Source organism: Epinephelus fuscoguttatus, linkage group LG10 (assembly GCF_011397635.1).
Source record: "Epinephelus fuscoguttatus linkage group LG10, E.fuscoguttatus.final_Chr_v1".
NCBI lineage: Eukaryota > Metazoa > Chordata > Actinopteri > Perciformes > Serranidae > Epinephelus > Epinephelus fuscoguttatus.
Genome location: NC_064761.1, coordinates 42,971,763 through 42,999,109, shown reverse-complemented (window position 1 = coordinate 42,999,109; position 27,347 = coordinate 42,971,763). Strand labels below are relative to the sequence as shown.

Genomic DNA, 27,347 nt, shown 5'->3' with positions numbered 1-27,347 from the left:
GCCATCAGAGCCACTGTCTGACTGTGTAATTGCATAACCTGTAAAGACCTGCTCAATAATGCATGGTCAGACTAGACATGGGCAGCCTGACGGAAAACGTGACCTCAACAACCCGCTTTGTCTGGCCAAAGACTGGACACTCCAGAGACAGGACACAAGGCTGGAGGACAGTGTGTGTGTGTGTGTGTGTGTAGATTGAGGAAGTAAAAACAAACTTTCACAACAAAATTTTCATTTTGAGTGTTGCTGAGTGAAACAGTGACTCGGTAACAGGAAGTGGGAAAATACCAGAGTTACTCATTATTCATAAATGATAAACAGACCATACTTACCAGGTCTGTGGTGCATTGTGGGAATCTGTGTGATATCACAGCTGATCTGAAAGTATAAGGTCAGGAGCAGCCAAGTCCCTCCTCTCACAGGAAGAAACCTGCTCCAAACTTCCTGCAACTCTCCCGTACAACCTTCCTGCTCCTGAGAGCTCAACCACAAGCATGACGACTCTCCTCCGCAGGCTGGCAGGGCCCAGGTGCTCACCGAGGCGGTGGCTGGGACTGATTCTGCGGGAAACGCACGGCCGACCTTCCGCTCTGGTCCCCCGCGACGGATCGCGACCGCTGGCCGGAGGCAGTCGCCTTCTGACGGCGCACAGTGGCGCACAGAGCCGCGGGCAGCACACGCAGGCGGCAGATCCCGTGGAGGTGGATTTGAAGCGGTTAGAAGGGGAAGACGATGGTGAGGACACACTTATATGTAACTCAACATTGTTCCAGTTCACGCTGACAAACTGGCCACCCTGTAAACACACACATTCACTGTTTGACAGCCATCACGTGACGCTACAGTAAAGCCTGTTTGTCCTATGGGCTGCAGCTGCACAAATATAAGACCTGCTCACTTGCTAAAGAAAGAAGTGCTGGTATTTATGTAAAATTATTAAAATGGGATCTTGTATTGGGAGCTTGTTAAATTCATGTAGGGAGTCGAGCAGCCTAACACAAGGAGACTCTGTTATTCTATCACCACAAACAAATAAAATATTCGGGTTCAAAAAATTTACAATAAATAAAGTAAAGTAAAGTAAAATAAAAAAATAAAATAAAATTGCATTATAACGAAATAAAATAAAGATTAAATAAAAATCATATAGTAAAACCTTAAAAGGTAATACACCTCACAACAGAGTCCCATCCTTCAGTCGAGGCCTGCTGGTGCTTCAGTATCAAGACCTGCAGCATGATGCATTTATCAGTGTCCACAGAGAGTGAGCTTACATGAAGTGGAAATCTAAATGTTTATTTCTTCATTGTTTTTCTGAGCAAGAAAAAACTATCAGTACGAAATATTTTATGGAAATCCTAAATCCTAAATATGTAAATAAATACATGAAACTTCAGATAGAAATAAGAAAACTGATGCAAAATGATCTAATAATTCTGAATTAATGTCTTTTTTAAAAAAACTTCATTATTAATCAGTCTTTTCTTGATTAATCTACCGACTGTCTTCTGAATTATTTGATTAACTGTCAGAAAATAGAGGGGGAAATACAAAAAAATAAAGCAATCTCCTAGACCTCAAATATTTTCCAAAACCCAAAGATATTCTGTCTGTAAACGAAACACAAGGGAAGTCTAATTCTCTTTAACTGATTAGGAAAATTGCTAGACATTTTTTTTCTGTCAATTGATTAATGTACCAATGGTTAGGGTGAGGAGCTCGGACATCCGGAGGGAGCTTGGAGTAAAATGTACCAGTGGTTTTATTTATTTCATCACTATGAAATATATACTCTGCAGGATTTCCCTAAAAAACAAAATATAGACTCAGACAGAAGTGATCCCTCTCTGTCATCACTTCTGAGCCACTAGAAGCGTGTGGCGGTGTATATTTCTTCAGACACTCTGCCTGTATTTTTTAAATTTTCTTTGTATTTTCGGTGTTAGGGACGTTTATGAGCGTGTACCCCCACAGCGTGCAGGTGAGACTGGGTAGCACCCAGGTGTCAAACCACAAGCAGCAGACATCTAAGACACGCAACACAGAGAGAACACAAATGTAGTGAGGTGAGCGTTTTTTGTTTTTTGTTTTGTTTTTTTACGAACAGTAAGCAACGAATCTGCATAGTATGCCTTTAAGTTAAAATAACATCTTCTGAAGTCTTGACGCAGGTGGGTTTGCCTTGTAGAGGACATATATAGGAAATGGCACTGTTTTTGAAATAACAATATCCTTTTTTTATCATTTATCTTTGAACACAGGTGGCAATCTGAATCACTTGCAAGGGCCTGCTTTCTCTACAGGCTCCTCCACCCCAGGGGCCCCAGTGAAACTGCCCTGCCTACACTGTCTATATTTACGCCCCTGCCTCTAGTTATTTATTGACAGGAATCAATAGTCGATAAACCCACAGTTTTGATAGTCAGTTAATTGCTGCCCTCTCTGTTTTTCTCTCATTCCCAGGGATAGTGGAGGTGTTGATGTGCCGACACAAAGCCAGAAACGCTCTGGGCCATGTGTTTGTGTCACAGGTGAGCAGACCTCTACATCAGCGCACACACACACACACACACACACACACACACTGACTAAGACACCATGTCCCGTGTGCGCAGATGAAGGAGCTGGTGTCCACTCTGTCCAGTGACTCAGCGGTGCATGTAGTTATCTTCAGGAGTTTAGTGCCAGGTGTTTTCTGTGCAGGTAAGTGTTGTCTGGAGCATCTGACACCTGCCAGGCCTCCGGGTCTGTGATCAAAGCCTGTGTTTACAATGTGTGATGTGCACGTCATGATAGGTGCAGATCTGAAGGAGAGGGCTCTGATGAACAACGCTGAGTCTGATCTGTTTGTTCACGGCCTGCGATCCCTCATGAGTCAGATAGGTAAGGACGAGAACATGTGAGAGACTAAAAGTGTGCAGTGTGTTAATGCATTCATAAACTCTCCTCTGTTCGTTGTAATGCTCTGGCAGCATCGTTGCCCATGCCGACCATTGCAGCGATAGACGGCGTTGCTCTGGGAGGCGGGCTGGAGTTGGCCTTGGCCTGTGATCTCCGCACTGCTGGTGAGTGACCTCTGAACCTTTGCGTTTTAACTCTGAGTCTGCATGATGCTCCAGTATATTTAATATTCCTCTTCCCTTCCTTCAGGTGATGTTAATGGTGTATGAAAGGGGATGTCATGTTCTCTTCACAGCTGTCACCAGTCCAGTCATATCACATCAGTGGTTGAGTCTCAGCAGGACGGTGGGAGGTAGTAGCTTCCACTTAGGGCTGTTTTTCTAGACTGACAACTCCTTCATACCATCAGTGCAGATCTGAGCGGCTGTTCTCAATCTGCTGTTTTTCAAGTAATTTTCAGTTCAACTGGAATAAAAATCTTTCACAGCTCACAGACATGTGCGACCTGTTACAGGGGGTCGCTGGTTGGCGTTACTTTTGCTCTCAAGCAGGCGTGTCCATACGTCCTGTTCACCTCTTGATGGCAGGAGTATCATACGGTTTGTCGACATGCACAAGTAGGAACTACACAGGCAGAACTTCTGTGTGTTCATAAAAAGACAAGAAAACTAATGGTTACTCAACAGCGGACATTTCCTGCTAAGTCGCAGACGTGACCACAGCAAATCAGCGCAAAATCGAAAGCAAGGGCTGCTGCTCTCATGAGCAGTGGAAACTTTTTCACTGAAAGGTGAAATGGTTGCGTTTGTTTTTTTAGTTTTATTTAGTTAGTAAAGGACAATATGCACTTACATTACTCATTCATAAGAATAAAGATGTGTGCACCAGATTTAGCAGAGAAGCTAATTTCCATCTGTAGTCCTTAAAAACACATTAAAACAATCAACACAATAAGACAAACAGACCTAAAGCGCACCATGATCAACAAAGACAAACAACATAATACACAGTCAACAGTAGCAGGTTCACAGAATACAAGGTGCAGAAAGGTGCCAAAACCTACAACCAGAGCAAAGTGCTTGTAGGACAATACAAAGTGTGAGATTCATCAACATATAAAAACCCATTACCTACTCACAATATGAAATAAACAATTATTATTATTGTTGATAATTGTGCAGGCATCTCAGGTTCACTAAACAAGAGTATTACCTCAGCGACCATAAAGTAAACCATCAGTTAATGCGACAGTAAGAAAATACATGGAGTCCACAGAGAAATTAAAATTGTAAATACCAACGATGGTAATTTATGCGATACAGAAAAGTTACAGGGACAGTTCTATACAGCAGTAATGGTACAACAAGACATCCGATTACAGAAATAAAATGAAGTTTACTCAAGATGTCTGCACATTACATATACCCCATGTTTGCCCAGTTAGAAATCATGTCATCAGGTTCAAGTTAATGCTGACAAGACTGAGTAGATAGGAGCCATTTTTTAGCTTCAAGACAGAAGCGATTATAACCAGGGATGTTTTATAAGTTGGCAGGAAGCCATTGTATGCCAATGCCTTGATAGCCTTGTAAGAAAAGCCGGTCTTATTTGTATGTGATTTTTTTTCAAAAATAACCTATCAGATGTGAGAACCAGCTGGACCCCAGGAACTTTGACATCATAGAAGTTTTTTCAGTGTTAGGTTTTAGTCAGTTTTTAAAAATGTCGTTATTAATTGATCTTTTGTTGATTCATCTACGGACTGTTTACTCAATTATTTGTTTAATCATCAGAAAATGCTCAAGTCAATTTCCTAGGACCCCAAATGTTTTCCAAATCTGTCGGTGAAATTAAAACACAGGGGAAGTCTAATTAAACAGACGGTAAACAAGCAAACTAACAGCAGACATGACCACAGCAAATCAGTGTGAAGTAGAGTGCCGCTGCTTTTCCCTGAGAGATCAAACAGATGTGTTTGTCTCATTTGTATTTGATTTATTTAAGGTCAAGGACAGAAGCTTCTATCTTGGTCTGTTCGGCAATATATTATATAACTATTATATTAAATTATATATAATAAATATTGGCAATAATCAGTGTTTTAATTTATTATTGGTGATTGCAGTATCTCTCTTTATCTGATGGCTTGGACATTTTTATTACAGTGTATAAGCTCTTTTTTTTAATTCACAAGTTTTACAAGGTCAGGTAAAATTCTAAGTTTTATATCTGTTGTTAGAGTTGTTTGCAAGAATTAAGTTTATATGTCTGCATAAACTTCAACAGGCTCAGAGGAAATACTGTCGCTGTCATTAATTATTCTAGAAATTTTCTTAACAAAACTGTCAAACATTTGCTGTTTTAAATTCTCATTGTCGGATCTGGTGCTTATAAATGTGTATCTTTGGATTTTGGACAATTTGTCCAACAAAACATTAACACCTCAGTCTGTGTTGAATATAATGGGCATTCTTCACTATTTTCTGCTGTTTTATAGACAAACAATAATTGGTTAATATAAAAACATAATCAAACTTTTTGTGCCCAAGACACACCAAAGGGCGAGCCGCAATCTCAAGGCACACCAACCTGTGCACAATAACCTCTGTAACGTGTGTTATCACTCTATCATGACATAAACGTGTGTTTTTATTTACTGATACTGAGTAACAACTGACAAGCATGAAATATTTCTCAACAAAATGATTCGAAAATTCATTTTAAACATTTTAAAAATTACATCAAAGCACCAATAACACGTCACATTAAACAGGAAATAATGTGAGATTATGTGATTTTTTTTTTTTTAGATTAAATTAAATTAAATTAAATTAAATTAAATTAAATTATATTACAATTTTAGCTACAGTTTGCCTCTCTATTGGGAAATGGCTACAGACAACATAATGATTCAGTCAATTTAAAACTCATTTATACCTTTTTGTAAAGGTTCAGTTTATTAATGAAGTAATAATGTGATGTTATCACAAAGTCAGACGGCACACCTGGAGTGGCATCACGGCACACTGTTTGAGAACCACTGGATCAACTGATAATGGAAATAGTTGCTAATTATTAAAGAGATGAATCTCAAAACTCAATTTTGGAGATTTTGCCCTTGTTTAAATAATTCTGTGTTTATCTATAGACTGTGTAAATAGTCATCTTAACAAGCAGCAGCAGTCAGCCATTACTAACTCAGGCTTAATTTTGAGGAGAAGTGTATAAAATGATGCACAGAATATTCAGGCCATGGAAAGTCTTAAGAGTTAATATTTCACTGTGTGTCATCATCACATGCTGCGTCCTTCACAAGAAACTTAAACAGGCCTGTGCAGAATACACTGTCTGTGACACAGACTGTGGAGGAAGATGATTTTAAATATCTATCTAAGTGAAGACACTTCAGAAAACATGAAAGGTAAAAACTGGACGTTAAGGGGTTAAAGATTTGGAAATCCACAGCGGTCAAGCTGAAAACAAGCCTGTTGTTGCTCCTGTTCACCCAGTATTAATGATGTGCTGATGAGCTGGGGACTGATGATAGCTGCTGAGGCAGGACACATCTGCCCAGCTGTTCACGCAGCTGAATCTACATGTGATTGGTTAAATTGGTCGTGGCAGCTCCGTGATTGGCCGAGCGCTGACGAGCTAGGTGAGCAGGTGTTTGCGTGTGCTGCTCTGACAGAGGCATCAGTCAGACTTTACGCCCTCCACAGCTTAATGGCACTCAGCAGCACAGACCTTCAACTGTCCTCTGTGTGTGTGTGTGTGTGTGTGTGTGTGTGTGTGTGTGTTTCAGCCTGTTCTGCACAGATGGGTCTGATCGAGACGACACGAGGGCTGCTCCCAGGGGCGGGTAAGACGAACTTGGGTCGCAGAAATGACCTTGCAAAGTACTGAGTGTGTTCGTGGAGAGACAAAGCAGCTGTGAGATGTTGACCTTGAAGTGGTTTGTCCTGCAGGGGGCAGTCAGCGGCTGCCGCGGATGGTCGGCATCACTCTGGCCAAAGAGCTCATCTTCACAGGTGGTGTTACAGAAACGCTGACATGTTGCTGTAGGTGCAGGATGCTTATCGTTCAGCGAGGGTTTCGTGTATCACACTGTCTCTGTCTGTCTGTCTGTCTGTCTGTCTGTCTGTCTGTCATCAGGTAAGCGTGTGGGAGGGCAGACAGCTCTGGAGATGGGGCTCGTAAACAGAGCTGTAGAACAGAACCAGACAGGAGACGCTGCCCACAGAGAGGCACTCAGCCTGGCCAGAGAGATACGGCCCCAGGTCAGAAAACAGACACACTTTTTCACTCTGCTCCAGCTCAGATACTGATGCACCCCTCCTCCTCCTCCTCCTCCTCCTCCCTCCCTGATCACCTCTCTGTGTTTTCAACCACCCATCTCCTCTGCCTCTCTTCATTCTGCTTTTCTCTTTTCCTGGTGCTTTCTTCCCACCTTCCCCTCCCTCTTCCCTCTCTCCAGGCCTCTGTCGCTCCGTATTTCTTTCACTCCAGTTCAGATGCCCGCAGTTGGGGAGGCCAGAGTGGCAGTCAAGTGGAGAAATGGACCACAAATAGCACTACATGCTCTCAGACACACACACACACACACACACACACACACACACACACACATTAACCGACATGTGCTTGTTACAGAAAGATGAATGAAACGAATGGGTCAAGCTCCAAAAACACTCCATCCTACATTTCCCATAATGCAACTCATCTGTGTCCTTTAACCCTCCCTGCCTTGTGAACATCCACATCTTTAAAATGCTTTGTGTAATAAATGTGTCTCGAAGCCCAGGCTGAGCTAACTCTAATGACATCGCCATGACATCATCAGGGTTATTTTCATGCAGAGTCTCAGATACATTATAATTAAATGTTGAACCATTCCTTATGCGCAAAGGTGTTTTTCAGCTTTGAATATGTTTTCAGTTTGTCACGTCTTGTTCGGTCATTCCTCTGTTCTTCGCGTCAGACATATTGAGCTTCCATGTGCTGTGTTTTATTAATACCATCAGCATCTACCTCTCGTCTGTTCCTCAGGCTCCGATCGCTGTGCGGATGGCGAAAGAGGCAATGAACAGAGGCGTTGAGGTACACGGTGATTCATACATTTTATTATTATTTCTTTTACATCAGTGATAGTGGTGACTGAAGTCTGTCTCTTCCAGGTTGACATGACAACAGCAATGGCAATAGAGAGGATGTGTTATGCTCGGGTAAGACTTCCAGTGCTTGGAAAAGAGTTGCTTTTTCCTTTAAAGGTTTCATTTGATAACTTATGAAAATGTTTTTGTCGTATTTGCTGAAACTGTCACGATACCCACACAGAAGTACATGTGACATATAGTCGTAGTCCTCTTGTGCACTCCACGTGCACTGTCGCTGCACAGCAACAAGGTTCTGGGCTCGAACATGCTAGTTGGAGTTTGCATGTTCTCCCTGTGTCAGCGTGGGTTTCCTCCAGGTGCTCCAGCTTCCTCCCACAGTCCAAAGACATGCAGGTTAATTGGTGACTCTAAATTGTCCGTAGGTGTGAATGTGAGTGTGAATGGTTGTCTGTCTCTGTGTGTCAGCCCTGTGATAGTCTGGTGACCTGTACCAGGATAAGTGGTTATGGAAAATCAATGTTCCTCCTCTTCGTGTTGCTTCTAATGGCATTCGCTAGGATCTACCGTGTCTGTTGGAAAACAGCGGATCAGAGCCGAGGAGTCTCTACATCAGCTGTCAATCATGTCAATCACTGCTCGTGATTTGTGGTCAAACTAGGCAGCGCTGATCAAAAGTGAATAAAGATTATGATACTCAACTCAACGCTCAACTGTCACCACGGCAGTGTTCAAAAATGACTCGATGACACGAGGTCAGTTCGTATCCTTTTGCGGGTATTTTATTGTAGACACAGCTTACAACTTCACACACCGCAACAATGAGACAGCCCTCCAGAGCAGTTCACCAAACATTCTTATATACTCCTCCATAGACAGACATCATACCTACAGTCAGGTCCATAAATATTTGGACATTGACACAATTTTCAGCATTCCAGCTCTGTACAACACCACAATGGATTTGAAATGAAACAATCAAGGTGTGCTTTAAGTGCAGACTCTGAGCTTTAATTTGAGGGTATTTACATCCAAATCAGGTGAACGGTGTAGGAATTACAACACATTTTATATGTGCCTTCCACCTTTTTAAGGGACCAAAAGTAATTGGACAATTGGCTACTCAGCTGCTCCATGGCCAGGTGTGTGTTATTCCCTCGTTATTTCACTTACAAGGAGCAGATAAAAGGCCTAGAGTTCATTTCAAGTGTGGTATATTCATTTGGAATCTGGTGAGGTCATCTCTCAATATGAAGTCCAAAGAGCTGTCTCTATCAGTGAAGCAAGCCATCAGAGAGATAGCAGAAACATTAGGTGTGGCCAAATCAACTGTTTGGTACATTCTTAAAAAGAGAGAACGCACTGGTGAGCTCAGCAACACCAAAAGACCTGGAAGACCACGGAAAACAAGTGTGGTGGATGACAGACGAATCCTTTCCCTCGTCAAGAAAAACCCCTTCACAACAGTTGGCCAGATCAAGAAAACTCTCCAGGAGGTGGGTGTATCTGTGTCCAAGTCAACAATTAAGAGACGACTTCACCAGAGGAAATACAGAGGTTTCACCACAAGGTGTAAACCATTGGTGAGCCTCAAAAACAGGAAGGCCAGATTAGAGTTTGCCAAGAAACATCTAAAAGAGCCTGTACAGTTGTGGAACAACATCTTATGGACAGATGAGACAAAGATCAACTTGTGCCAGAATGATGGAAAGAGAAAAGTATGGAGAAGGGAAGGAACTGCTCAAGATCCAAAGCACACCACCTCATCAGTGAAGCATGGTGGAGCTATGTTGTTATGTCATGGCCATGTATGGCTGCCAGTGGAACTGGATCTCTTATATTTATTGATGATGTGACTGCTGACAAAAGTGTTTCAGGCAATATTATCTGCTCATATTCAGCCAAATGCTTCAAAACTCATTGGACGGCGCTTCACAATGCAGATGGACAATGACCCGAAGCATACTGCGAAAGCAAGCAAAGAGTTTTTAAAGGCAAAGAAGTGGAATGTTCTGCAATGGCCAAGTCAATCACCTGACCTGAATCCGATTGAACATGCATTTCACTTGCTGAAGACAAAACTGAAAGGAGAAAATGCCCAAAGAACAAGCAGGAACTGAAGACAGCTGCAGCAGAGGCCTGGCAGAGCATCACCAGAGACGAAACCCAGCGTCTGGTGATGTCCATGGGTTCGAGACTTCAGGCTGTCATTGACTGCAAAGGATTTGCAACCAAGTATTAAAAAGTGGCAATTTGATTTATGATTATGTTAGTTTGTCCAATTACTTTTGGTCCCTTAAAAAGGTGGAAGGCACATATAAAATGTGTTGTAATTCCTACACCGTTCACCTGATTTGGATGTAAATACCCTCAAATTAAAGCTCAGAGTCTGCACTTAAAGCACACCTTGATTGTTTCATTTCAAATCCATTGTGGTGTTGTACAGAGCTGGAATGCTGAAAATTGTGTCAATGTCCAAATATTTATGGACCTCACTATAACTTTCCATGTATGTGTGTGTGAATTGTTTTGTGACATTCTGCTGATATTATCCTGCCCCATTGAAGGTTGTCCAAGTACATATTCTGCTTCTAACCTGATTTTAAAGGGATAGTGCACCCAAAAATGTAGCAACATAACTCCACCTAATGGAGGCTGACGGCGCCCCAGATTCAAACGTCCAAAAACACATCATTGAAACCACAAAATATCTCCATACTGCTCGTCCGTAGTGATCCAAGTGTCCTGAAGCCCCGACATAAAAAGTTGTTTGGAAAAACCTCATTTGAACTCTGTTTTTAGCCTCATTGTAGCCTGTAGCTCTGACTGCCTCTCTGTGCACCGCATTCACGTAAGCGCAAGTGCACACACGTGAGCTGGGCCTCCCTCGGCATGTGGGTGAGTAGATAATGGCTGAATTTTCATTTTTGGCTGCACTATCTCTTTAACTGTCTCACAGTCCTGAGCGTTTTCGCCACCACGGCAGTCGGGTCAAAAACATACAAATGAGACCAAGTCATTTGAGGTGAGAAATAGGCAGTAACAGAATCTTGATTCATATTTGATCAGTGCTGTTGGTTTGACTGCAGTTCACAAGCAGTGATTAACATGATTGACAGCTGCATTAAAGACTCCTCAGCTCTGATTGGTTGTTTTCGCTCAGACACTGTAAGGCCATCAGAGACAGTGTGAGGAGGAAGAACAGATTATCTGTCTCATGCTGCTGTGTGGATACAGGGACCGTTTCAGGAAATATGACAAGAAGCTGTGTTTATAAAGTTACAAACTGCAGCCTGAACTTATAATTATGACGTAAATGTTGATCACACGTTGTCATGGCTACAGAATAATGATGCCATCTGCGTTTAGATTGGTCGACTGTAAGCCTCGCTTGACTTGACTTTATTTAAAGCACAAAGGAAGTTTGTTAACCACATAGACTAGGGCTGCCCAGGCTTAGGCTGGGGCCGTTTAGTGGCCGTTTTGGTAAGGAACCAGAACGAGGGTGAGAGAGACAGGATCCGGAATTCAATGGATGCGCCTTTCCGTCAAAATAAAAGCACCAAGCTAATAAAAATGCGGTGAAATTTTTTAATTTAAAGAATATAATTTACAAGAAAAGCCCCAAGCCATTAAGTTAACCTTTTTCTTTTATTGTAAATCGATGGTGCGCCAGAATTTAAAGTTTTACTTTGGTGAATTTGGTGAATTCCGGATCTGCTTTCTAGACCGGAACCAGAATCCAGACAAAATTCAGAGTGAATGGAAACCAGGCTCTTCCCCGTACGTGAAGAGCCTGGTGAAGCGAGGCTAGCAACGACTAAGAATTTTCCTCGTCCACCAACAGTCGCCATTTAGGTCCATTAGTCGACTAGTTGGCACATTTCTGATATGAATGTAATGATGAAATGATATATTTTGGTGGTTTGAGTTGAAGGTGTGAGAAAGAATAGTATCAGTAACATTGTTAACACTGTGCTACATTACAGAGAAATACAAACCGTACTAATGAACCTTCATTAATATAGGCCTATATTTTATCTCCAAGTGCACGTCACACACTGAGCGAGCCGCCTGTTAATGACGCTGTGGGCTAATGGGCATGTAGCTACTTCCATGTTTCAGATGATACGTCATGTTTGTAGTCGACCAATGAAGATGAGTTTACATATCACCTTGGGTTCGTCCTTCACCTTCTCAAAATGATCCCACACTTTGGATTTCCTGCCCGACATGTTATTAACTAGCCTGTGGAATAACCGCAGGTACCAGCCCTGGAGATTAACCTGACTCTTGTCTGACTGCTGAGTGTGGACACTTCCTGTGTCTGTCCTTTCAAATTAAAGTCCCACAAGGTCCAGTCGTATAGGTTTGGATTTATTTTAAAAAGAGGCAGCTCCTTATAGAGTTTCGCTTTTTTTTCCTGCAACTGAGTGACCAATGAAATTTTCCGACTAATGACCTTTCTTGTCGATAAATGTTTGGTCGACTATCAGGGGGCAACCCTATTGAAATGTGTGACACCACCAATTGGTTTGTGGACATTTGTTTTGAAGCCTTGAGTTTGGCAGTAGTTGCTAAGCTCAGAGGAAAACAGATATTGATCCAAAAAGTGCCAACAATATTACCACTTGGAAGCACTGGGGGAAAAAGGTTGTCATGTCAATGTTTTAAAAATACTTACTATAACTTTGCTCAGTTGTTGAGTCAAGACACAGATGATTCCATGATTTGTTTTTGACTGGAGGCTGTCTCCAGTCAGATCATCTGTTCACTGCCGTCCTGCTGTAACCCTTCCCCTCTGCTTTCAGGTCATCCCCACACGGGACAGACAGGAGGGAATGGCTGCCTTCATAGAGAAGAGAGCCCCGCGGTACACTGGGGAATAAACTCTTTTGAGCTATTGAATTTCTCTCTCTCTCACAGACGCACACTGCTCTCCATATCCTCATGTCTGACAGACAATTAACACCCATTGATTGTGTGTTTGCATCCCAGCCAGTGTCGATACATTAGTGAAGGTCAGCGTGAGCGTGCTGCCGTGATGACTGTTTGCTTTTGTGACATTCAGGATGAGACTTGCAGAGGAGATTGTTATTTTAACAAACAAATGACAGTAAAAAAGTATGTTTTTATATTCATTCCATACTTGTGAATTTCTTCTCTGGAATAAAAAAGGTGACACAAGCATCATCTCCAGTTTATGGGAATGTACATTCTTTATTTCCAAACTTGAAAATGTGACTCTCGGCAGCGACATGGCACAGTCATGGCAGACATACAGTAGCTTGACTTTTTGTTTCTACCATCTGAATTGTGAGAAATTAAACTGGCCGTGTTCCAGGGAGATGTTCAGAGGCTCGAATAAACAATCCAAAACATCAGATTCTATGTAATCTGCTGCTCTTTGCCCTCCTCGAAACTGAAGAGATCAGCTCAGGACACGTGCATAATTAGCAAGCTTGTACAACAGCTGATTTACAGAAAACAATAAGGCTGAAATTCACTGAGCAAATAAGGTGATGGATTTGCTTGTTTTAGAGTACTTTTTTAATACTCGCCTGATATATTCTCTTTATTCCATTAACATACAAGTCTGCTGAAGCCAAAATCCACTGTGCCTCAAAACTGTTGTATCAGGGGTCTGACAGCAGTTCATATAAGCAGCATTAGCTTTGACTGCAGAGAGAAAGACCTCTGATGAAAATGTGGGAGAATGTGGGCATCGAGGTCAGCTCCTACAGAAAGTGGCTTCTGCAGAATACCTAGTAAAACACCCTCCTGGTCCTGATACTAACGTCACATGTCCAGTCATTTCAGAGCAGAAATATTTCCAATAACACCCCCACTCTCTTCAGGTAAACTGTGTTCCTTCTCTGTGTTTACTTTGTTCTTATCATAATTCTCAGATAAACAAACAACGCAACATTCTAGGCTTGGGCGGTATCTGTATTTTCATACCTTCCTGACATTTTACTGGGTCATACGGTATATGATGGTATTTGTGTAAAACAAACAAACAAAAACAAAGTGTAAAAGCTGAGATCCTGGTGACAGGAGTCATTGTAGCATGTCTATCAGTCTAGCTTACAATGCTACGTTTCTAAAGTCCGGGTAAATCAAAAGAGGACACTGACCTGCCCGAAAATACCTCGTTCAACAACCTAGTTCTTCTCAGTTTGCAACAGAATAGTAGTTTTTTATTTATTTTTTCAACAACAAAAAAACTCAGGTTGTCGCACAAAAAATCCTGGACAACAGTTTAACGGTCTAACTCCACGATTTAGTCCAATATAGATCCCAGTCTTTTCAGGTTTTCAACAAGTGTTCTCTAACATGTATGTGTTTAAATCTTAGGTTTTACTTTACCCTGACTCCTTGCTAGGCTAATTTATACACTGTAAAATGCCATAGGCTTGTGCTAATAATGTTAGCATGTTGTATTTGTGGGGAAAATGTGTCCAGATAAAGACAAGTGTTTGTGAATGCTGCAAGTTATAGTGAAGCTGATTTGTGTTTGAAACTGTCACTATTAAGCCATGTTTAATGTGTTTTGAATCAACTAAACTTTACTGCACTTCACAGAAACCCTGCTGCCCACTAGTGTTTTGGAGTATAAATGCTCACAACGGTGTTGGCCACGTGTTTGGGGTATGGCGTAGAGCTGACGCACAAGTATAAACACGGCTTAAGAAAGAGGAGCGTCTGTATTTTTGACTGTATTGAAAATCAAACTTTCAGGATCTCTGAATACCTCCGTATATGGTCATACCTTGATACCGCCCAAGCCTAGAACATACTGTATAATAATTTCCATGCAATCAATTCAACTAGTCCTGAAAAAAAAACAAACAAAACATTCCTATTTCTCTCTCATTTCCTAGTATTTACAAATGACACAGCCTTTATGATGCAGCTGCTTGTACAGACGTACATACACATGCTCACACTGAAGCTCTGTCTCTGTCTTTCAGACGCACAGGGAAGCACAGCAAACATACCGATATATACACAAGTTTCTCAAAGAGAACACAGCTCTGACTCAAAACACATGTACATTCATCATGACTATACTGACCACTTATTGCCATTTGTGTCCAAGGAGGACATGTAGTTTTCCAAACATAATTGACGGTATCATTTCAGCTTATTTGAACTCTGGATCTTCTGATTTACAGAACTGCTGGTTTGCCGCTGATACGACACATTTAGGGCTGCCAAATGTTTAAAAAAGAAAACGCACTGGAGCTTCTCAAAGACATGTAACTTCTCTATAATTTAGGTTTTCATCTTTAATGTTTGGAACATTTGAACCCACTGAACACACCCTGGGCAAGTGTCCTGTCACATCAAATCAAAAGGCATTAGCTGATAAAAGACTAAATAAAGAGGAGAGCAACAGCAGTATTGAGGACCCAGAGGCGTGGGTGTCAGTGAACAGAACACTGCTACAAAACAAACAAGCAAGCATTCCTAAAATGAACATTACGAGCGTTCAGACAAACTCCAGCATGCTTGAGCTCATGGCAGCGTCATGCGTATATCTAATAAGCTAATCGACCAATTCGGCAACCAGAGCCCTCAGTAACATATGGGAGCTGGAGGGTGTCGATCCTCAGCGGAGCTTTTGGGGGGGGTGGGGGGGTGGGGGGTTCAATCCCACACTGAGATTTGTACATGTGCACTGACAACTGTTTTTTTTTTTTGGTATGAAAATCATCATGATGTCAGACTAACGAGCGAGCACAGAAACAAACCTCCTGTTGAGATTTGAGCGTAACTGATCGACAGTTCTCATAATTTAATTTTTTATCACGACATTAGCACACACAGAAACATTTTTTTTGTTTTGAAACAAACACAAAGAAAATAAATAAAGTTAGTGTGTGTGCAAAGAACTGCAAAGTCTTTGTCCTTAAATGTTCTCGCCATTCTTGATAAAGTGTGTTTGTGCGTGGGGTATGCACTCACACACACACATACAAAATCCCCTCTGTGGTGGGACCCAGCTCACATCCTCCTCTTGGTCAGGGAGCCTCATTTTCTGAAGGAGAAAATGCACAAGAATGAAAAACCTCGAGCCATCATGAGACTGAGACACAGCAAATAACCACTAGTGTGTGAATCTTTACCTCTGTGAGGTTATTGCGCCGGTGGGCGGCGACTCGTATGTGTTTGTGCAGGCTGACCGGTGCGGGCTCTGTGGCGCTGCAGGCTCTCCAGAATGCTCTTCGCCAACAGTTTGACGTCTTTGTGGGTCTGTGGGTGCGTATGCACAAGTTCCAGCTGCTGCAGGCCGCCTTCCTCCAACAACATGCTGCAGTAGCGAGCGGCTGTAACACACGGGGGAATACAACTTCAAATCTGTCAGCTGTTAAGTGAATAAATAAGAGGCTGACATTTTTTGGGGGAAATCCTGTGGGTCACAGGATTCCTGTGGGATAGGATTCAATTTCAACATTCATCATGTGACTGGGATGGGACAGAAAAAAGGTAATGGGAGCGGGCGGGACGGGAATCAATAATATTGAGCTAGTAATTTGAATCAGCAGATGTTAGATCCTTCCCACTGAGCACAGGAAATATATGGCCGTTGTCACGAGGACACATACTTACCTTATGTTAAGCATGTGAAGTAAAATGGATCGTTTAGGATAATAGCGAGATCGTGATGCTAATTTCAGTTAGCGCTTTAATGGTACTTCCCATTATGTGTAACGGAGGAGTTACTTGCCCCATGTTTGTAGCAGTTGGACAAAATACGGTTTATTACCAAGAAATTTTGCCTCAGTGTTTAGTTGATTGAATATGCTCAGTTTCTCAGTATAAATATGCAGTTCTAATATTAATAAACACTTTCTTTATTATTTAAATACACAAGATGGGAACAGGGTGGAATGAGAGTCATTCTTTCCCAGACTGGGATGACACAGGAGTTTTTTGTGTGCAAGTATCATAGGACAGGAGTGAAAATCCACTCCTGTGTCACCCTCTGGTAAATAACCGTCCAAACAGATGTCAGTAAATTTCTCACCGTTCTTGCTGCAGACATGTTGCATGGCCCAGGCTGCCCACAGCTGGACACCAGGGGTGTGAAAGCACTCCAGTAGGGGAAAGAAGGGGTTGAATGACCTAAACAACGAGAGACAACAAGATATATAAGTTTATACTGCATGTCACGTGCTCAAGTTCTGACTGTGGATCTTTTGACTTCTAAGAAAAGGCTGTTTTGACTCTAATTCACACCAACATCAACTCTAAAGCTCAACATAAAACATGCATGAAACGTTTTACTGACTTGTTTTTCAAGGCGCTCCCTTAAAACACATTTTCCAGCACTGTATGAAAATAAATTTGAGCAGACTTGCTCAATGATCCTTCCTTCATTACACTGTTTGTGCCCACAGACTATATTTAGTATGATAAGGAAAAGTGCCAAAACATTTGTTCTGATTGTTCTAAAGATTTGAAATCTGGTCCAGACGTACTCTGGGCAACTGTCTAACAGTACAACTTTTGGATCACATGGAAAATCACAGTTTTAGCCAAAGTCAAGTTAGAAAAAGTGCTGCATTATGTTTATTAAATGTTTTCCATATTTTTTTTTACACCACATGTGTGTGTGCATATCCTTGATTCAACTTGTTATGAGTTTATAGATAGACTTGATTGTGCTCCTTGTAGTTTCTGAGCCATTTTCTTGTCATGCTATTTTTAGTCTTTGAGCACATGGGACGACTGTTTCCCCTAAAATACATAGAAACATGGAAAAACAGTCCCATGTGCACAAAGACTAAATATGGTATGGTACGACAGTGGCTGTATCTCAGAAACTATATGATTTGCTGTCAGGTAAGACCAGAGAATTTCAGTTCCCGGCAGAATTGGGTTAATTTTTGTCACAGGTTATGAACAGTTTCACTGCTGAGCCTGTAAGGAAATGTAGGACCTGCTTATATTAATGTGTTTGTCTGCTTTATTATTACAGTAGAGCAGCTGCGTCTCACCTGTAGGCCACCATCTCACACTCAGGCGGGGGCCACTGCATAATGACATCATGCTAGAGAGAGACAGAAATAAAAACCAACTCAAAACTTTTCAAAATAACTGTGCACAGTGTCTACATGTGGGCGTTAGAAGAAGTTTTGCTGACTCTTACCAGCTGCTCCAGCAGCGAGGACCGAAGCTCAGGGCTGAGCGTCCAGGCTGCCTCCCCCCGTGACGTCAGATGTGCGAGGATGCCCGCGGCGAAGTAGCTGACCTCCACCTCTGGGCTGTGCAGCAGGTTGCTGATGTGGTCCAAGAAGCCCTGCACCATCAGCTCCACATGAAGCTCTCCGACCTCAGCTATGTTGTTCTACACAACAAAAAGAGTAATGATGTTTTAATATTGTAAATGTATTCAACTTTGTTTTTTTCTAGAGGATAATAAGAGAGCAGTGAACTCACCAGCAGACCGAGAACCTTCTGCTGGATCGAGGACTCATTGGGGAAGGACTGCAGAGGGGGGGTGGTGGGAGTGGGGGAGGTGTGGAAACAAAACAACAGTGAGTCAGCCTGCCCCACAGGCTTACATACATCTGCAGAGCAACATGTAATTAAGTGTGATAATTAACTAATATGGTAATCTGCTCTGAGCTGTTGATGCTTGCTGTTTATTTACATGTACATGCCGACATTTCTGTGTACCTCTAGAACTTTAATAAACAGATCCAGGCCCTGGTTCTCGATGAAATGGCGGCAGGTTGTTGGCGATTCATCAGTGAGGTTCCACAGTGCACTCAGTGTGAATTTGAGGGTGGCGTCCACCACGCCCTGAGTAGCCTTCTGATGCACAATGTGGAGCAGTTGCTGCAGGGAGGAGGGACAACATTAGCATTGAAAACAGGAATTACCAGCTCACGCTTGTATGCCTGAGTTATGATGTTGAAGAACGGCTAGGGAGGTGTTTTTGCAGGCCATTATGATGTCACTGTCAAGTTGACCTTTGACCTTTTGGATATAAAATGTCATCACTTAGAGGCTGTACACATGCCACGTTTCCTGCACCCTCAAATTCATTGTTTTCAATGTAGACACACAGCAGGCGCACTCAAATGCCACAGTGACGTCATCGCAGTGCCCTGAGATAAACAGAGTTCAACTTTTCAAACACAGCAGCACACAACCATGTGACGAGGAACAACCAATCACAGCTGACAGATATCTTTCCCTTCTTCCGTAAATATGTCTGTGGTAAATATGGAAATGCTGATCATGTTAGTGCAGGGCTGCCAGAGCTTTACATCTGTCCCACAGACGATAGGCCTGCACACTTATAAACAGCTCCTGGAAGAAGATCAACTCTGCACTCAGGATTTCGGGTAAATAGGCTACGATACGGTGCTTGTTAGGGTTGCTTAGCAACCTCAGACGCAACCTGCTACTGCGCTCTTGAAAGCTGGCACAAAGAAGGCACAAAAGTAGCGACTGACTGTGTTTTCAGGTGGTTAAAGACGCAGCATGTGTATGTGCCCTTAATCATTTTATTCCATCAGACATTTTTGTGAAATTTTGTCATAATTAGCATATGACTTCATAAGTTACGGCCAATAGCAAGTTTTGTGAGGTCACAGTGACCTTTGACCACCAAAGTGTAATCAGTTCATTGTTGAGTCCAAGTGGACGTTTGTGCCAAATTTGAGGAAATCCCCTAAAGGTGTTCTTGAGATATTGCATTTAAGAAAAGAGGACAGACGGATAACCCGGCCATGGCGCACGGGCATAATTAGCCTTTTATTTTTGTCCATTAGTAAAGAAGGAAAAGAACAGAGCTGAAATGAGAGACTTACCTTGACGATGAACAGCTCTGCTCCCAGCTGAGCCGTCTGCTCTGTGGACAACTGGAAAAGGCAAGAAGAGTTCAAGAATAACCCTACAAATGTGCTGAGAATGCATATAATATGAATGCAACACATCATGTACCTTAGCAGCCAGTATGGAAATGATCGCCACAGCCATCCTCTGCATGTTCTGGTCTTCGTGGTTGCAAAGCCACTGCATCACGAGTTTGGCAGCTTCAAACCTTGCAAACAGAAAGAGGAAGAAAATACTTGAGCTGTAAATATATTACACATTCGACAGACTTGATTTTTTGTTATAACCTTCTAATTATTTTCGTTTTTGATTTCCTGCTTTGCTTCCACTGATGCACATTAACTTCTTCAGTCTTTTTTATATTACGTCCCTTTTAAACAGATGTAACCATTTGAAATGCACATTATAAAAACATGTTAACATTATTTTAATAAATGCTGAATGAGTATTTCTCACCTGTTGAATGGAACCTCCTGCAAAATGCGATCGCTGCACAGAGACAGCAGGCAGTTCTTCTGCAGCTGTAGACAGAAAACAGGCATCAGTCCGAAACCTGAACATGTGACTGCAATGACCTCACGCAATCTGTTACTGTACTTTCCTCTTCTTCTCAGCTGTGTTTCTGTGCACAGGCCCAGCAAACAACACAATATCCAGCAAATACATTTGGTTTATATCTGTACATGTTGCTTTCCACGATGACTAATCCAGTTCCAACCAGATCCCTACATTTGGCTCCAGTTAAGGCCACACTGATTTTTAGACTGTATTAATGGTTTAGAAAGCACAATAGTCTTTCATTGCACTTCATTAAATGAAGCTCTTATCTCCATCCATGGTGAGTAACACAAAAGAGGCTGTCACAAGGCACTCAGGTTGCATACAGTTTTTCCCTCTCTTGGATATTTACATACCAACACTGTGATCCACCCTCTACACTCAGACAAGGCCTCCAACTCTAGCTCGCTCTCAAGCTTCAATTATTACTTGTGTCTTGTTTGTGACTAACTGCAGCTGCCAGTGTGGTTGGTTCAGGCAGGGCAGGCTTAAGTCTGGAGATTATGTCTGTACACAGGCAGGTTCTGAGTGTGAATTAAGAATGTAGTGTGTACACGTGGCTCAAAAATACTGGGGAAAAAAGTCTGGAGTGTAAACATAATCCTGACACCGTCAAAACTGAAAGGTTTTCTTTATCATGGTGCCCTTTACAAATAACTTTGACCCTGAGCTGCACTGGGGAAGCATATTTTGCATTGTTTCTATTTTTAATTGTATTCTTTACTTCCCTATTTATCTGTACTAATTTCTGTCATTGTGCTGCTGCAACACCGGTATTTCCCCTATCGAGATCAATAAAGGCATATCTTTTTTTGTGTACTATAAAGCACATTGCAGGTTCAATATTAACATTTTAAAATCAGCGGTTATAAAACAATAACAAGCTTTTCTTCATTTTTGTGTTTCCTGCTCAACAGTACATTAACTAAAACATTTCATTTAGAAAGGCATTAACTGGTCCTGTTGTAGCTTAGCAGAAGGTTTTCTATATTCATCTGTGCCTTGCTTGTCTTGTCCATTATTGTTGGGAACTGCTGACAGGCCACACAAAACAGACTTATGTTTCATACATGAGAATTAACTCATGTTAATGTTAAGGGGCTAGGTGATTTTATGACTATTAACGATATATTGATATATTTTCAAACAAGGCAACAATGTAGACAACACTGCTTATATCGATATAGGGTCAAGCTGTATTACATGACGCATACCAGTGTTCACCTCTCCTCTCTCAGCTCCACCCCACTCACTCACAAGTTTTTCGGCAACACTTAATCTGCCTATTAATTAACTTACAGCGTGACAACGGTCTATAAGTTGCACGTGCTACACTATATCAGTCTGTGAGGTGAATAAAATTACCGCGGCACCCGTGCAGTACAGCTCTGCACTGCTAGTTTATGTGTGAGGTGGATCATATTGTGTCGCAGTTCTTCTTGGTAGTTGTAGTCTATTTTGTGACAATGAGACAGCGCCTGGATGCTGGCGACAAATCTGTTTAAAAAATGCAGCGACAACACAGATGTTTCATATACAAGACGTATATAACGTGGACAAAGTGTCTCTCGCTCGTTCCCTCCCTCGGCCTCTCTGGTGATGCTCTGTGCATAAGTAAGGTTAATAACCTAAATAAATGAAAATATTTAAATCATTTTCCAGCACTAGATTTAATGGAAAACGACTTTTTGACTCCGCCCATAAAGATTTTTAATTGTTTCAAACCTACCCAATACTTTCATAGTCATGTTATAGTTCAGTGTCCTGTGCTGCAAACCTTTAAATGTCTGTAGCTCCAGTGCTGTGTGCAACAACATTAACGTACAGCTCTGCTATTTATTTTATGTAATTTTTACTTGATGTGTTGTGCAGCTGTATATTTTCAAACGGGGGAAAAAACCCTCGTCTTTGCATTTTATTTTGATCACAGTCTGTTTTTATAAAAGTGTGAGTGACATCTCAAATGCGGCTTTGACTTTCAACTGAACGTGTCGCCCATAGACATATATCGTGTGTCGCCAGTCAGCCTGTAAATACCGAGATATGAATTTTTGTCCATATCTCCCTACCCCTTCTCTCACAGTTCCCATGACTGATATGACATGCATGATGTATGATATTGGGAAAGCAGTGCAGGCATGACGTTACCTGTTGGTGGTTGGGGAACGTCCTCATGGCCTCCAGCAGAAGCTGAGTGACGGTGCTCAGCAGTCGCACTGGCATTCCTGCTGCCAGGTCCTGCTTTGTCAGGTTGAACACACAGGCACTGGCTGCCAGCTGGACATTCAGAGTGGCAGGGTGATTCTTCATACCCAAAACTACCAGCTAGGGGAAAAAACAAGAGAGGAAGGAATGAATTTAAAGTTAAGTGAGACAGATGAGGAACTTGTGTGGGGGTGTACGGCTTTGACAATATACTCTTTTTAGAAGGAAATGTGACTCTTCATCACTTGTGGATCAGATATGACATTGTATGTACTGCTTATGCATAATAAAACAAGGTAATCTGATAATCTACACTGTTAGAAAGACAATAACGTCGTGGTCTCACTTTGAGGATGTCGGGCCTGGGTTTCTCCATGACATGCGTCAGGCTGAAGAGATGAAACAGAGCCTCTCTCACAAAGCCTTCTCTCTCACTGTAGCGACGCAGGGCCTCACAGATCTGGGTCTCATTAGCTTCTCCTGTTACCTGTTTTTACACAAAAGACCATTTAGTGTAGCAAACCTGGATTTATATATACACGTTATCAATGTTAATATAGACATCTATACCTACCTTTAGATTTCCTTCTCCAGAGAGGAAGTCAGAAAAGCCAGCATCTGTGGCCAGAAGTCCCACAAAGGTCATCCCTGGTCTCTCCTCAACAAAAGCCTTGACAGCTGCATCCGTCACCTGTAACATTCACACATGTACGAAATTACAATTCAACTCTACGGCCTGTATGATTTCTTTGCAATCTAGCTGAAATGCTCATTGACAAATAGAAACACACACACACACACACACACACACACACACCTGTTTCCTCCCTGAGACATCCAAAGAAACAAGAGCAGGCAGGATCCCTGGCTGTCCAAGCAGCTGACGAGCCACGTCAGAGGTAAACTGCTTGTCATCACTGATGTCCAGGTGCTGCACAGACAATGTTTCACACAAACACACACACAGTAGTAAGTAACACAAAACAAGCATGGCTGAGTGTTCTTCTCAGCACAAAACAATAAATAAAAGCAGGTTTAATATTGGACACACAGTGCAAAACTCCATCCTTCCACTAACCTGCAACACATCCAACTGGCCTATGACTCCCAGCAGCTGAGCAGTGCTCATCTCCAGCCTCTTCAGCTGGTGCAGCGTTAGCGAGCGCAGCCGCTCCTTCAGGCCCAGCAGTGGGCTCAGGTTGGTGACTGAAGTGTTGGAAAGATCGAGGCTCTCCAGCCGAGGCAGCGAACAAACATCAACAAGCCCAGAGTCATAGAAGTCTACGTTGGCTAGAGACAGGGAGCGGAGGCCCTGGAGGGAGCTGAAGCGATACCGGATTGGTTCCTCCAGAGAGGACATGGTGAGGCCTGTTAAGACAAGTCGCTGGAGGGACTCCTGCAGGATGTTTGAGGGAAAACACCCAACAGACAATGAGTTTCAGTTCCTTAAATATAAAAGGGTAGTTTGAGAACTTATTTTTTTGAGTCACACAAGCTGACATGATCTCACTTTACCTGACAATATTTATTGGTGGCCAGTCCCTGTAGAATATCAGGAATAGTGAGGTCTGCGTTGACCCTGGCAGCGTCCAGCTCCAACAGCCTGTGAGGACAGAGGGCTTTCTGGAAGGCCTCTGCAGAGATTCGTGCTGTACGGACGCAGGCTCGTCTCAGCCGCAGGTATTCACAGTTCCGAAATACACCCACTGTGCTGTCATTCAGCAGACCTGCAGTGGAATGAACCCGAGTTAAGTTTAATCTGCGGCGTCATGCAGGACTGAGCAGGGCTTGCACAATACTGCCTCTGTTTACCAACAGCACGGTTTAGGTGACAACATGGCATCAGATTAAGTGGCTGTTCTTTAGTTTTTGAAAGATATAGAAGCAGCTTTGGAAAGTCACCCAGGAGATGTATGCAAGTTTAGATTTCCTTTTGTTTTTAATCAAGAGTTATTCAGGTTGGTATTAAAAGGTTCGACAGGTGATTTAACAGTGTAAAAACTAAACTACAGATCTTAACTGTGGGGGTTTATAGGCTCAGGAATCGCTAGCCCTGTTCAGGACTGCAGGGACCATAGGTTTTATTTCAACACTGGTGGGGCACACATACCCTCCTGAGACCCTGTGTCCTCATCAGGACATCACATTTTGGGTTTACTGGACCTTATACATCATTCTGCTTAGCTTACGCCTGTTGTCCTCATTTGTGGACACTTTTTGTGCCATCCAGTGGCAGTTAAACCACAATACATTAATCCATGTAAAAACAAGATGGCAGCCATCTCTGCCAAGTCGATCTGCAGCCGACACCAACACAAACGTGGACAAGGTACAAAACCTGATCAGAGTGGATGGTTGAAACTTGTTTATTTATGATTAATAATGTTTGTAGTTTGATATGCCGACAGATGTCACCACTTTTAGCTATGATAACGAGCTAAGACACTGTTAAAGCAACTCTTACCTTTCTTGCATCTCACACAGCACTTAGAAAAAAATTGAACATCCACAACTCCACCTCCCTCCAAAGGCCTACTCCCCCCTCCTCCATTACGTCTATGATAGAAGTAGGCGTTGGCATGGTAACGCTAGACACACGGAAGAGGAGAGTGAGTGTAGCGTAACAACCAAGCCAATCAACCCCGGAGTTATAAAACTCAACCAGAGTCAGTGATGACTGATGAGTTTTAGAGTAAGGTTACAGTGCTAACGTTAGATAGTAGTGTTAACGTTACTAGTAAGTGGAAACGCACAAGGAAGATAACATTAATGTTTCAGAGGCGACGCTACAGTATGCTAACATTAGCCATTAGTTACTGGATGCTGTGTTGTCATATATAACGTTATATGTTATATTAGAAGCAAACTAAACGTAATGTTACCTGTCCTGCACAGTCAAACGCAACCCTGCTACCCGAGCGGTTACGTCAGTCGGACGCCTCCATGTGGGGAAGACAGACAGGACACTCGGCCAATCAATGATTGGTCGGAGTTTTCTTAGAATCATATGAGAATGGTACAATTATGAGGTTTTATCTCTGGTGGAATTCACTTCCATTTTAGCGTGCCATCAGCTTATTAATAGCATTTTAACCTAAACAAAGAAAAGCGCAAAATTTCCAGAAGGGTAAGTGTCGCTTTAATTATAAAGTGCTCATTTGAATCAGCTTGTTGAAGGACACTGGGACTTTGTTATCATCTCTTTTGATGATAAAGGCTAGGCTTGTGCGGTTTGATTTAAAGCCAAATATTTAACCGAATCGATATATCGAATTATATACCTAATTTTACCACTGGGGGTCGCATTTGAGCTATTTCTTTCTTTCTTTTTTTTTTTAATAATGCTGTATTAACCGCCAATACACACAAGGTTACACAAGAAGAAGAAGAAGAAGAAGAAGAAGGACACTTCTCTCGCAGCAGCAGACAGCTGAGCGGAGCTGTGGAGTCCTCAGTCTGCGGAGCCTCTGAGACAAACTAAACAAAACACTTGTAGGCTCCTGCACTTCATTTAAAAACAAACATAAACCTTATTAAGTTGTCATAATGCATGTTTCAATGCAAGATAAGTTGAATATAGACCCTTGACACGCTGCTGATGTGAAAAGACAATGTTTATTTATACTTATCAGGTCCTACTTATCCCAAATAGCTGGGAGAAATTTTAAATGCAAACCAAACAAAAGCTTAGGTCTCAGGAGGATATGAAACGCAGGGTATGGAAGTCCTCTGCCAGAAAATTTTGAGCATTACCCCCTTAATTCCTGCATTCTGGTGAATTCTGAGCACCCACTGGTGCCTTTCTGCATCAGTTTATAGTGTAAAAGTCGTGTCTCAGTTTTTATCAAGAAGGGGACAAATGCACGTGTTCAACATATTTAGTCCCCCCCAGAATCTACACCTGTGCATGACCTGTCTTTGGAGGTCCAGGTTTACCTTCAGTGGCCATCTTAGCCAGCAGCTGGTCTGCGAGCTCCTGAGGGAAGAGCACAGCCTCTCTGAAGCACAGGGAGCCATCAGGACGCTTCACACAGAAACACTCCAGGTTCTGGCTCACATGGGTCAGACACAGGTCGGTCAGAGCCGGTGGAGACGCCTCATCCTGGAAACAAAAAGGGAGATTTGTTGCTGCGGTTGCATTCACTCCAATTTGTTCATATGCTATTTTTACGTAATGCGACGCAGCGACTGAGCTCATAAAAACACATACGTCACACAAAATACCTGAAAGCAAAGCTGAAACTCACCGTGTTTAGGAAACTACAGGCCATGGCTTGAAAGATGTTTTAGCTTATGCAACCGAGACTGGTGTCGCTTTCTAAACGGCGAGAAATAAAGCTAAGCTAGCTAAGGTTAGCTGCCGAGCGGCTCCGCTGTTAGCCGTTTCACTTTGCAACGTTCACCTGTCCGAGACTTACGCTAACCTGTCTGACAACACAGGTACGAGGAGGAGAGGGCGGCGAGCGAGCGAGCGAGCGAGCAGACAGCTAGCTCACTTGTTGTCGCCTCCGAGGTGGAAAATCGCTCTCCGTGCACAAATGTCGAAAGCTGTTCGCTGCCGTGGCGGAATCCATGTTTAAAAGATATCGACTATTCACTGTAGCGGCTGGAGCTGTGAGCTGCGGAGTCAGGAGGGGAATATCGTTTTCACAGCCAGTAGCTGGGTCTATTTTTGACTAGGCTGACAGCCAACAAAGGTCAGAACACTGGAAGTGC

The 27,347-nt window shown here is 42.5% G+C and overlaps 2 protein-coding genes across 2 annotated transcripts; one reads left to right on the top strand and one right to left on the bottom strand.

The window, feature by feature from the left end:
* The first annotated feature begins 389 nt into the window (after positions 1-389).
* echdc2 (enoyl CoA hydratase domain containing 2) lies at positions 390-13,200 on the top strand. The gene is made up of 11 exons (XM_049588211.1): positions 390-735; positions 2,464-2,531; positions 2,616-2,703; positions 2,797-2,883; positions 2,973-3,065; positions 6,704-6,760; positions 6,867-6,929; positions 7,054-7,178; positions 7,948-7,998; positions 8,076-8,123; positions 12,824-13,200. Exons 1-11 carry the CDS (start codon positions 495-497, stop codon positions 12,899-12,901), a joined length of 999 nt encoding a protein of 332 aa, XP_049444168.1. The 5' UTR covers positions 390-494; the 3' UTR covers positions 12,902-13,200.
* Positions 13,201-13,207: 7 nt separating this feature from the next.
* On the bottom strand, positions 13,208-27,332 carry zyg11 (zyg-11 family member, cell cycle regulator). Its single transcript, XM_049588154.1, has 18 exons — positions 26,879-27,332; positions 26,568-26,733; positions 24,147-24,358; positions 23,710-24,027; positions 23,449-23,562; positions 23,206-23,322; positions 22,978-23,118; positions 22,575-22,751; positions 20,325-20,389; positions 19,977-20,076; positions 19,844-19,894; positions 18,702-18,863; positions 18,462-18,509; positions 18,172-18,369; positions 18,020-18,072; positions 17,047-17,144; positions 16,145-16,345; positions 13,208-16,056 (listed from the first exon to the last, which is right to left on the bottom strand). The coding sequence occupies exons 1-17, from the start codon at positions 26,900-26,902 to the stop codon at positions 16,155-16,157; spliced, it is 2,235 nt and encodes a 744-aa protein (XP_049444111.1). The 5' UTR covers positions 26,903-27,332; the 3' UTR covers positions 13,208-16,056; positions 16,145-16,154.
* Between the last annotated feature and the right edge of the window lie 15 nt (positions 27,333-27,347).

Bases quoted from the DNA above. Each gene is read 5' to 3' on its own strand.
- zyg11 (XM_049588154.1), bottom strand. From the start codon at position 26,902: ATGGCCTGTAGTTTCCTAAACACG. The intron at 20,390-22,574 runs GTAACGTCATGC...TTCTGTCTACAG, and splicing joins CGTTCCCCAACCACCAACAG to CTGCAGAAGAACTGCCTGCT. The intron at 19,895-19,976 runs GTACATGATGTG...TGCCTTTTCCAG, and splicing joins TTTCCATACTGGCTGCTAAG to TTGTCCACAGAGCAGACGGC.
- echdc2 (XM_049588211.1), top strand. From the start codon at position 495: ATGACGACTCTCCTCCGCAGGCTGGCAGGGCCCAGGTGCTCACCGAGG. The intron at 3,066-6,703 runs GTGAGTGACCTC...TGTGTGTTTCAG, and splicing joins CTGTGATCTCCGCACTGCTG to CCTGTTCTGCACAGATGGGT. The intron at 7,179-7,947 runs GTCAGAAAACAG...TCTGTTCCTCAG, and splicing joins CCAGAGAGATACGGCCCCAG to GCTCCGATCGCTGTGCGGAT.